Source organism: Calypte anna, chromosome 7 (genome assembly GCF_003957555.1).
Source record: "Calypte anna isolate BGI_N300 chromosome 7, bCalAnn1_v1.p, whole genome shotgun sequence".
NCBI lineage: Eukaryota > Metazoa > Chordata > Aves > Apodiformes > Trochilidae > Calypte > Calypte anna.
This window is the reverse complement of record NC_044253.1, coordinates 6,649,097-6,661,265: the sequence shown is the minus strand read 5'-3', so window position 1 is coordinate 6,661,265 and position 12,169 is coordinate 6,649,097. Positions and strand designations below refer to the sequence as shown.

General features: G+C 38.7%; 1 protein-coding gene across 12 annotated transcripts in view; it reads left to right on the top strand.

Annotated features, from left to right (window-relative positions):
• The window catches only part of R3HDM1 (R3H domain containing 1), an 80,734-nt gene that overhangs the window by 49,770 nt on the left and 18,795 nt on the right, over positions 1-12,169 (top strand). For 6 of the 12 annotated variants that reach the window (XM_030454630.1, XM_030454631.1, XM_030454635.1 and 3 more), the window contains 8 exons: positions 146-254; positions 351-446; positions 1,508-1,545; positions 1,628-1,678; positions 1,836-2,062; positions 4,745-4,999; positions 8,156-8,310; positions 10,058-10,159. In XM_030454630.1, the coding sequence (XP_030310490.1) occupies positions 146-254; positions 351-446; positions 1,508-1,545; positions 1,628-1,678; positions 1,836-2,062; positions 4,745-4,999; positions 8,156-8,310; positions 10,058-10,159 (1,033 nt within the window). The remainder of the gene's footprint in view (positions 1-145; positions 255-350; positions 447-1,507; positions 1,546-1,627; positions 1,679-1,835; positions 2,063-4,744; positions 5,000-8,155; positions 8,311-10,057; positions 10,160-12,169) is intronic. The other 6 variants (XM_030454640.1, XM_030454633.1, XM_030454632.1 and 3 more) reach the window with 5 other exon arrangements.

Below are 12,169 nucleotides of genomic sequence, written 5' to 3'. Positions count from 1 at the left end.
ATTGCCTGGACAACCAAAATCTATCACTTCAGTTAGAATATTAAGTATATTTAACATTAATCTTGAGTATATTTCAGTTTGCTTCACTGTGTATAGTGTATGTTTACAAAACCATAAATCTTTTCTTTTTAACCACTTTTCATAGACCTGACCAAAAGTTTTGTGAGCATATAAAGGATGAGAAGAGTGACGATTTCCAGAAGCGGTACATCCTTAAAAGAGATAACTCTAGTTTAGACAAAGATGACAACCAGGTAAGTACATCTGGATTGTTTCCTCCCACTTGCTCTAGTTGACTCTGTATTTGTACTCTTTTCCTTTAGAAATTGACACTGTATCACTTAATCTAGATGAGAATACGATTAAAAGATGACAGAAGAAGTAAATCCATAGAAGAACGTGAAGAAGAGTATCAGAGAGCTAGAGAAAGAATATTTGCACAAGATGTATGTATCAAAGAAAATCTTACAGTGTTTTCTATCAGTGCTTCACACACATACACACATGTGGTTTTTGTTAAAAGATACAGAAAGTTTCCTGGAAAGAAGTTAACGAAGGGGCCTGAGCAGCTAGGAATCGTTAGTGTGGTCTGAGTTTTAAATTATAGTGAAGTTACCAAAAATTTTTCTTCCTTCTCTGATCACTGCTGTGTGAAACTCAAGCAGCCTTCAAGAAATATTTTGGTGCTATCAAGCATTTCCTCTTTCAATGCATTATTTTGCCCCTTAGCTATTATTTCTGACATTTATCTGTAGCTCTTGCATATCCAAAACCAGTTTCTTGTTTTAAAGAAAGAGCGATGACCAATGGGCTCTGAGAGGCCAATGTGCTGTACTCAGATATTTTCCAAAAGTGTTATTTTTTTTTGTTCATCCTAGTTAGGATATTTTGGATACAAAATTACATTTTCCTTTTCCATATTCACACACCATTTTGTGTACCCTTAAAAGCTTTGTGCCAAATGTTAGAAGTCACAGTCAGGGACATGGTAACTGAAGTTAATAATAGCTTTTTTGATTGTATATTCTGTCTGCCTTTTAGCCTATGCATACTTACACCCAAAGAACTGGTACAGTTATTGCAGTAGCCACTGTCATATTCTACTTCACACTTCCAAGCAGAAGACAAGGCAACTCAGGTGGTGTTAGCAGACTTGTGAAATCACACATCAGCTGGAAGTCACATAAAGCAGCCAAGGCTTAATGGAAGAATTGTGACTTCAGAAAAACACTGCTCTAAGCAAAATGGTCAGCACTGTAACTATTCTAATGTGAAGTTTTATTTCCTGCAGATGGGCCTTTTTATGTTGTTCTTTTTTCATTTCACATAACATGGAAATTATCGACCGAAGAGTTTTTAAGTTTCCAGGTAGCTTGATATAAAGAGGATGCTGTAAAATTTCATGTATAAAGCAAAGGACTCCAAATTGCAACACTTTTTCTAACTGTGCTGTGGTAGGGATTCTAGGTACCATTTATATTAATTTCTGCACTTCTTTGCCCCTCAGTCCCTGTGTTCCCAAGAGAATTATTTCACTGATAAAAGGTAAGAAAATTTGTACTTTCATTCAGTTTTGCTTTTCTATTTTCTTAATAAATATTAAGCTATCTTATTAAAATGTCAACAGAATCCAGGAGGAAGAAACTAATAATACACAACAAAGACGACAGATACTTAGGTATTTGATGCTTTTTTTTAAAAAAAAAAAAAATTCCAAAGTATTCTGCATGCATTTCACCTTTTTGTTTGTTTGTTTTCCCCTCCTTTTTTTTTCTTTTCTTTTCTCTCATTTTGCAATTGATGCTTGTGCTAAAAGTTTAGTTTATAACTTACAGAATCAATAAGGAGACATCAGGGAGATCATCCAACAGCCATCAGAGCAGTACTGAGAATGAGCTGAAGTATTGTGAACCCCGGCCCTGGAGCAGCACCGATTCTGATAGCTCCATCCGCAACCTGAAGCCAGCTGTAACCAAAGCCAGCAGCTTCAGTGGGATATCAGTTCTGACAAGAGGAGATAGCTCTGGAAGCAGCAAAAGCACAGGCAGGCTGTCTAAGACAGGTATAATAAAATCTGTACAAATACACAGTTACATAGCAGTGAAGTACCTGGTGGTTTGATACTTGTCATGTGTTGTGTTTGTACATTGGCACCTCAGTCTTGTGGGTGCTCCATGCATCCAACTCCCTCTGGATACAGTGGGTGCTGCATACATGGAATGGCTGCCAATCTAGGGAGTGCCCTGGAGGGCTAGAATTCAGGTTAAAAATCAAATGAAGCCTTTTGACTTTGGAAGTAAAATTTTAAAGTGCATTGCAGGTGGCTCGAAGTGAAATGCACTTCATCTGATACAAAAGGATTTGGAAACATTTATCAGCAGAATTACTTTATTCAAAATAAAAAATTCAGAGTTCAACTCTCTAGTTTCAGTGTGTAAAGCTGTATTCTGCAGTCTTGGGAAACTGTGCTGCTCTCCTACTAGCTAGGAAATACAGCATAGAGCCTATAAATTTTTAGTTATATTTGTTGTGTTCTCTTCATGTGCCATTGTTCCACTGATCTGATCTTTTAGCAATCTAGATGTTGAATTTTATCAATATTCACTTAAATGTAACAAAAAATACTGTTTAATTTGAAGATTCAGAAATGTTGGAGAAAATATAAGAGTCTGGGTTTCAAAGCTGCATGTTACTTGTTATTAATAACCAAAATCTCAGAAAATATGGATATAAATCTTCTGTGGTTCAAAAATGCAATTTAGTAAGTATTTGTATTTCAAATGCTGAAGTAATTTGATCCAATCAATGATGTTGGTTGTGGAGAATGTTGAGGCATGTGATCCATGGGTGGGCTGTGGATGTGGAGCTATGGACAACTTGAGAATTTAATGCAGAACTGTGAAAAAACAGAATATTGTTGCTTGCCTGTGTCGTGCTTGGCTTTGATGTTATCTATAAAACTTGTTCCTAATGAGGAGCTGTTTAAATAGTTTGCTTTCCCTTAAACCACCACTTCATTATTAGGTATATCAGCACACTTCTTTGTCTTAGTGGAGTAAACCAGATACAAATCCTCTTTGTCCATTGTGTACTTGTGTAAAAAAAAATACAGTCCAAGCATATGCTATAAAATTGTGCCATCATATGAGCTATTTCATTTAGCAATGTAGTAATACTGTGTGGCACAGCTTGAAAAGAAACTACAACTTGCCCAGAGTGTGTGTATACATTTATAGAAATAAACACATTCTTAGAAATTTTTCTTTCTTAAATTGCAAGAATATGAAAAGGCTCCCAAAATTTCACTGTAAGCTTTATTTTGGCATTCTGAGAGATAACATTCAAAGCTTAAAATGCCTGCCTTGATGGTTGTTGCTTCACTGCAGTTACAGGTTGTGGTGATTTTGCCTGTGTTGAGATGGGTTTTGTTTGTTCATTTTGATGAAGGATGTAATTGGCTTTATGATGGCTTCAGCCTTATTTCTCTACATAATCTAGAAGTGGATTGCTTACAAACAAATTAATCAAAATAACTCCAGTCAGGTGAAAGTGGCTAAAGAGCTGGGATACACTATTTTGCCCAGTTTCCAAGCAATAGCTTTGTATTTCACTTTCTCTAGCAATAGGAGAAATATACAGCATCACCAGATGCTTCCAGCCATACTGCCTTGTCATACACACAGGTATGTGTATGGATTACATTAAATGGATTAAATGAATCCATTAAATTGAATCCGTTAAATGGATTACAGTTACAAATTTCTATGAATGCCAAGTAACTTCACACAACACATCTCTTCTCACAGCTCTGAGCTTTGCTATCTCTCCTAGATTGTATAGAGGCTGCTAATGAAGTGTTCTTAAAGTTAAGCAACTATATTCTGTCTCTTAAATGCTGCAGATATCATAGCAAAATCTTAATGAAAATTATGACCAGCTGTATACCTAGAGATTTAGGGATACAGTGGTGTAAGAACAGTGCAGTCCTATCCCTGTATCAGATTTTTGGGATGTTGCTTTTAGCTGCATGCATGGGCTTTCAGAAGGCTCAGGGTCTGGTTCTCCACTGCCTTGCAAAGTTTATAGGCATTCATATCTAAAACTATTATTGCTCTCAATCAGCTGTTTCATACTCACCTGAACTTTTTGTTGCATAAAGCTAAGTTAAAGCTACTGTAATTTTTTCCAGCTATGTTCTTCAGACCAAAACCAGGTCTAAAAATTGGTCAAAGAAGGAAAAGAACAGTTTTAGGGTTTATAGTGTTTTGCAACTTGCCCAGCAGGAAAGTCAGAGAAGGTCTCTAGGAATAAAAAGGTGTGTTTAGCCAGTGCACGTAATGCCCTGGCCTGTACACGTGCTGTTGTTGTAGGCTGTGTGTCCATCCCATGGGTGTATCCAGCTGTGTGCAGCATTTTGGAATAAGTGACCAACCACTTGGGCGAGTTGCAGATGAACTGAACATTAACATGTATGCATGAGTACAGTGTATTTTCTGCCCTGCAAATCCAAGGTAGATATGAAAGCCTCACTTGACAGTGCAAAGCAGTGCAGAATTCACCCTTGGTTCACAGAAGGAATCTTTGTATTCCAGGGGAGATGAAGGGGGAGTTGATTGAAAAGGCCACTGTTTTATCATGTGCTTAATGCTGAGCTTTAAGGGTGAGCATTTACAATGATGTGTTTTAAGTGAGCATGATGTTTCTGTCTCTAGGTAAAAACAATTTCTCGTTACTCCTTTCCTAGGTTCAGAGTCTTCTAGTAGTGTAGGGTCATCCACGGGTTCTCTTTCTCACAGCCAGCAGCCTCTTCCAGTGCCAGCTCTAAGCCAGCCTTCTCCTGGCACCCCTGCAGGCTATCCAGCTGTCAGCACTAGTAACTCTCTTTCCTTTGATGGTGGCATAAGCGGGCAAGTGGCACCTCCTAGCAGTAGCTTCTTTCTGCTTCCCTTGGAAGCGGCAGGCATTCCCCCTGGCAGTGTTCTGATCAACCCTCAAACAGGTTGGTACACACTTGTGGATGTTTGTATTGCAATTGAGAACGTGGAGAAAAATGCACGAGTGTTTGTGTATATAAGGCTGAATGTCAGTATTGCCTTTTCTGGTTTTTTTCATATTTTTTTTCCTGTGGTTGTGTTTGTTCACTGCACTTATTATATAAAGAGAGCATGACTCTAAGATCAAAGGAAAAAGTGAACTTAGTTGCTTTTCTCTAGTAGAGTTTTAACTTGCATGTAAAATGTTAATGAGTGACTTGCACAAAATATGAAAATCTTATTCTGCATTTTGGATAATAAATCATAACTGCTTCAGCTTGTTTCATGAGAGGCAAAAAGTCTTTCCCAGTGCTACCATAAACAGTTTAAGTGAGGGATAAGAGCCTGAAGAGAAAGTAATATTGACTGGAAGGAACTTAGCAACTTCTTTGTTAGTCACAGCATGTTCTTGTGTCTCTGCTCGTGACACTGACTAAACACAAGTGGAAGAAATAACCATGAGATACTTGCTAGTTCTAAACTTCTGTTTGTCAGTTTAATACAGGACTAAATCAAGATTGGCATAATTGGCCAATACTCCTATTTTTAGTAAGTAATAGGAAATGGATACATCAGAATTTAGATGCAAGGAGCTGTTGAACTGCTTCTCTGGATTAAATGACTAATTAGTACTCTCTACTATTAGTAGAGAATACTACTAATATTCTCTATTAGTAGAGAATACTAATACTAATTAGTATTAGTATTCTCTGGGCAATCTTTTACTTTACTGTAGAAATTTAGAAATCCTAAAAATTTTAATTTACCTTTTATGTAACATATCATCCATTATTTTTAGAAAATTATTCTATTTTAATTTTACTGTAAATAATTTTTTTCCTGGTAGAAATATACTCTAGAAAATATACCCTAGAAAATACTCTAGGGTGTATTTCCCATCACTGTATAGATGGCCTTATGTTTTAATATAAATACACACAATGTCTTTAATTTCCTGTCACTAGGGTAGTTAGAACAATCAGTTATTAAATTATTCTATAACTAAAATGTTTAATGTTGAAATAGATTAATTTCTCTTTTTCCTTTGTGCACATTGTTTTTTTTCCTAATTTTAGATTTTTTTAATTAATGACTGCATGTTGATATGTTGCCTAATGTTTCTCTTACTGTATAAATGAATGGTTTAAACCAGCCCTGCTAAAATTGTTTACAAAGGACTAGTTGTAGAATCATAATTTTCATATTGGATTTGGAGGAGGATGTATTTGCCATCTTTACTCTAGGTGCTGGACTAAAGCACTACTGACTTAGTCTTTCTAGTTTTAATGACAGTTGTACATAATACACATGAACTTTTTGATGTGTGACCATCTGAAGACAAAAATGAAGATTAGTGAACAAGTTAAGATAGAAAAATAAGTGGATTTAGTGTTGGTATACACTAGAGTACTTTGTACTCCACATAAAAAAAATGGTAGACAGCATTCTTCATATTTAAGGTTTATAGCCTGGCCATACTACAGGTAACACTGAAACAATACCATCAGCTTGAAAATTATTTAAATTAAAACATGATACAACTTTGTCATTTAAAAAATAGTGAGTTTTGAGTCATCTTCAGTTCAGTTACATGCTTGTCAATATTATGGATGAGATTAGGTTCACTTTCTTTTGTACTGTCAGGCATTTTCCCTGTTACATGGATGGGAATCACACATAGCACCATGGAGGGGCTGAGAAAAAAAAAAAAGTGGTTGTGAAAGTTTTTCATCTGAAAACCTCTGGTAGTTGTCCCACTCTCCCCTCCCCCTCAGAAAGGTGACAGAATTGTGGTTGGTGTTGACTAAAATTACCTTGATTTTCAAATTCCTACATTTTGTCCATTTTTAATATATTTAAACCAGCTATTAATAGTTTTTCATAACAGAAGATGATTTTAATATCTGATGAGCATCAAATAGATAAAGTGCACTTCCAGAACAAGGAGTATCAAGGTTCAGATAAACTTCTCATTTACTTTGTGTTCAAATCATCACACTCCTGATTGTTCATCTGGCTTCATTGTTCCAAATGAGAGTTCAAATCCCATAGATCAGTTTCTCAGCCTTTCTGACAGAAGATCTCATGACCTTAGGTCGATAGAGTCCTCCTCAGTAGCTGAGGATGGTGATTAAGAAAAAGCAGTTCTTTAACACTTTTATGTAGGCCAGTTGCAATTAAAAAGTCTGAAGGAGCTTTAGTTAGCTTTGACAGGACCCTGGCTAGTGTGCAAAGTCTGTTTATACCTTTCTGGAAAGACTCTCTGACAAGAAAATACCTATGTCAGAGGAGGGACAAACATCAGTATTTGGACCTCAGGCATCAAAAAAGCCCACACAGGACACATGTATTTAAGGAGTGAGACACAGGTCCTTGCTAATTTGTTGTTTCTTTGATTTGTTTTGCTTTTTTCCAAGCCAGGAACCAAAATGAAGCACTGTTTGTTCATAAATTTTTTTTAAAGTAGCTTCTTTTTTAATTTTCTTTTTCCTTGGTCCATTGCTGTACTATTGAAGTTGCAAATTATTAAGTAGGAAAATAATACAACAGTATTAAATTTGGAAGCTAAAAGCTATTTTGTCTATGAGTAGGGCAAGGGAGTCCTTTAACAGTAATCTCATTAGCAGTTATGGGAGTGCCACTGCAGTTACTTCTTTATATGTATATTTTAAAGTATTTGCTCTCCTGTCTTCTGATTGTTCAAACTGATTAAGGAATTTAATAGCCTTTTAAAAGGTCTTTAAAATAAGCTATTTATAGTTTTCCTTTATTACTCCTGCTCTTTTCAATCCACTTAATTAAAAATGAGTTTTCAAGATAAGCAGGATACAACAAAACATTTATCTGTGTTCACTAAGTAAAGACTGAGGTATCTTTGTCTACCTTAAGTGTTTTGGTTTTTTTACTGCCTGTAGCTTGTCAAATGAGTCCTGTTTAGTCATTGCTATTATAGATGTGGGGGTTTGGCATAAATCTTTCATGTACAACAGCATGACTTTTTTGTTAATGTTAATATTTTATTCATTTTGCCTGCTGTAAATAGTTCTGGTTTTATTTTCTCCAAACATAGATGGTGCAGCTGGATGTCATTTGGTTGTGTTTGTTCTCTTTCAACCTTCCAGGTCAGCCATTCCTTAACCCAGATGGCACTCCAGTTGTGTACAATCCACCTATGCCTCAGCAACCCGTTAGGACCCAAGTGCCTGGAGCTCCACAGCAGCCACCTCTTCCTGCAGCACCTCAGCAGCAGCCAGCAGCCAACCACATCCTCTCACAGGTGCACATGTCAGACACAAGGTGTTTGTAGTGATGATTGGAACTGTCTGAGAGCAAGGGATTGGGAGGTCTGTTCTGCTGAAGCACAGGTGTGGGTAACTGGGCTTTTTACCCCCCCCAGCCCTCAGAACTCTCAGTTCTGCTGAGGACTGAACATGGTGGGCAGCCTTTTCTTAAAAATAGAGAAAATGCTTTAGTATGAATCAAAGAATAATTTGGGTTGGAAGGGACCTCTAAGGGTCATCCAGTCCAACACCCCTGCAGTCAACAGGGACATCCTCAGCCAGATCAGGTTGCTCAGAGCCTCATCAAGCCTCACCTTGAACATCTCCACAAATGAGGCCTCAACCACCTCCCTGGGCAACTTGTTCCATTTTTCCACTGCCCTCATGGTAAAGAGCTTTTTCCTAACATCCAGTCTAAATCTACTCTTCTCTAATTTAAAGCCACCGCCCCTTCTCCTATCACTCCAGACCCTTGCAAACCCTCTCCAGCCTTCCTATAGGCCCCTTCAGATACTGAAAAGTCATTATTTGTTTCCCCTGGAGCCTCATCTTCTCCATGCTGATGGAAACATTACCTATCAAGAAGGTACCAAGCCTAGAGAAAAGAGGCTCTGCCTTCTGCCCTCGTGACACCTCATGGCTACCCCTGGCTTTAGTGCTAATCCAGTCAGCAATCTGGGCAGAGAGTTAATGCAGCTGCTGTCTCTGTCTCCTTTTCTGAAGGTTATTTTTCATCCAGGTGAATCCTTGGGCTGTACTGCACAAGTGGTACTCGTGGCACAAAAGAGGTAGTTTCAGACTGATGGAGTGTGAGTGCCTCTTCAGTAGCACATTGACTTACTCTGCACACGGAGTAAGTGTGTTACTGAAGTGTGTTATTCTTTTCTTGTATAAGAGGAATTTATTCAAATAGGCCAGATTAAAGGTGACCTCAGCCCTTAAACAAGAAAAGCAAAGCTCAGAGTGTGTGTGGTCGGATGAGGGGGAGGGTTCTACCTCTTCTCACAGCAGCTATTTCAGACACCAAGCTGCAGGCTTCCTGTGGTGTTTTCAAATTCTCCATTTTTATCAAAAAGTTCTTTATAGAACTTCATCTAAACCTTTATCTTACTCATTTTGCCTGTTTAAATTTTTGGTTCACTGCACCTGCAGATGCCACATTAGGGAGAGTGTTTTGGAAAAGTCTCAGCTGCACCTTTTCTCCCTATCCAGTTTATGGAAGTGTGTATGTGGTATTTACAGTTTTCTTCACAAGTTCTTTACTACATCAAAGATTGCCTTCTCAATGGATACTGGAGTTGAACCTGCCCACATTATTATCTGATATTCAAATAACCACAATCCAGAGAAAATATTATAGTGTTGTTGAATAAGTGAAAGTAACATGTTGAGATCTGTGGCTAGTAGTAAGTTCATCCTGCTTTTAGGTGCTTTGAAACAAATTGTATTTAGAACATGTGTAGTTTTCATTTTAGCATTTAAATATATCTCTAAAAGAAAGTTTCTTTTAGAGACTTAGAGCAAATATGAAAAATAAACAGATAAATAATATAAAACAAAACATTTCTGCTGGGAGATTGAGATACTAAAAATTACTTTTAATTTTGCTTGGTCTTGAGCTTAAAAAGTGTCCATTCCCTTTCTGGTAATGGAACATAGTTGCTTTTTTCTATTACAAAAGACTTTGTTTTCACTTCTTTTACTCTGATGTTAACCATGTTTATAAACCTGTTGTTTCTTCAGCCTCTGAGGCCTCTGCAGCCTTCCTCCCAGCCTGTTCAGTACTCTGCAGTCTCTTATCCACCCCCGCTCCTGCCCGTCTCCTCCGCACAGCAATACTCTGTGGTACTGCAGCTTCTGTTCCTCTCCTCTCTGCTTGGGTTACTCTGTACTGGATGCTGACCTTGGCTTGGTTGGTTGTAAGTGGTGTGTGGTGTCTGGCTGGCTCCTCAGGCACAGGGAAGTATTACCTGAGTGGGGGAAAGTAGTTCCTATGATTTTAATGTGTTTATTTCGAGTTCAGCAGAAATGTGTACAATTAAGGCTGTATCTATATGTTTCTGTAGTAAAGATACATTTTATTTCCCTTTACAAAGAAACATCTTTTCAGTGCTAATTGTTTTGTTAGCCAGTCAGTACCTTTTGGTGGTTCTGGATTAACCTCTTTCCATTCTTTCGTGTTGTTTCTCTCTGCTCTTTCTTCTGCTAATACATTGTGAGGGATCAGCTGTTCTGGTGGGGTTTTTTTGAGGCCACCTTTTTCTCACCTCTTTGCCAGAACTCTCAAGGCTTCCACTTCACTAGTTTCCCTTGCTTAATAAATAGAATCTGAAAATGAAATTTCTTAGTCTTTTGCTTGTAAAAAAAAAACAAATTAAAAAAAACCTCACACAAATTGAAACGGAAACCTGGTTAAAGGAGAATAGTTATCCAAGGCTATTTGATAGCCTATCCAAGGCTATCCAAGAGAATTGAGGTCAAGAATTGAGGTGTGCCAGATCCTCATACTGCTCTGATGCTCTGAGTACCATTTTGTGTTGGGCTTGGCTGGCAAGGCTGTGGTAGCATGGAGGGGTTGCACAGGAGGCTTCTGTGAGAAAAGATCAGAAGCTGTCCTCATGTTGGACAAAACCAGTTTTAGGCAGCTCCAGGACTGACCCTGTGCTGCCCAAAGCTCAGTCAGTCATCAGCACTGATGGCTTCTCTGTGATAATGTGTTTGAGAAAGGGTAAAAACTGCCATGCAACAGCTGTGAGGGAGAGGAGGGAGAATTCTGCAGACACCAGGTTGGGAGGAGGGTGCTCCAGGTTCTGCAGCAGTGATTCCCCTGGAGCTTGAGGAGACCATTTTGAAGCAGGTTCTTCCCCTGCAGCCCATGTAGGATCCCACATTCAGAGCAGATAGAGAAGCCCTGAAGGAAGCTTCAGCCCATGGAGGGCAGGAGGTCCTGTGGACCCATGTCTCCATGGAGCCCACAGTGGAGCAGGTTTGCTGGCAGGACTGGTTCCTGAAGGACTGCACCATGTGGAAGGGACATTCAGGAGGTTCATGAAACTAGCACAGGTTACCCAGGGAAACTGTGGCTGCCCCCTCCCTAAAAGTGTTCAGAACCAGGTTGGATGGGGCCTTGAGCCTCCTGGTCTAGTGGGAGGTGTCCTGGTGAACCTGGATGATCTTTAGGATCCATTCAAATCTAAATGATTCAGTGATTGTGTTAAGGACTGTCCTGTGGGTGGTACCCACCACAGAGCAGGGAAGAATGTGAGGAGGAAGGAGCAGCAGAGATGGTGTCACCAACCAGTCACACCCCCACCCCCCTGTGACACTTGGGGGGTGGATGAAGAAGAGTTGAGAATGAAGCTGAGCCTAGAAAAAAGCAGGTGATTGGGGAAAAGCTGCTTTTAGTTTTGTTTTTGTTTCTGACTATATCCTACTCTGTTACTAATTGGAAATGAAATCTTCCCCAAGTCAGGTCTGTTTGCTTGTGATATTACTTGGTGAGTCATCTCCCCCTCCTTTTTCTGATCCATGAGTTTTTCATCTTATTTTCTCCCCCTGTTTTGCTAAGGATAGGGAAGTGATAGAGCAGTTTGTGTGGGCTCCTAGGAACCAGCACAACTCAAGCCACCCCATTGTTATAGAGTAGCTATTTTAGTATGTTTTCAGAGCTGTTTTCTTTTATAAACATTAATCAGAAATGTCTTCTAATGATAGAGACAGATTTACCTGAATTCAACAGCCTGTCTTTAATAAGAACTACATTATAGCAGTTACCTGTACTTTAAGGGGTAGGACTCTAAAAGGAGTGGGGACACTCCTGGGGAGTGTCTTGTTGTCAGCAATGTTGTTTCTCAT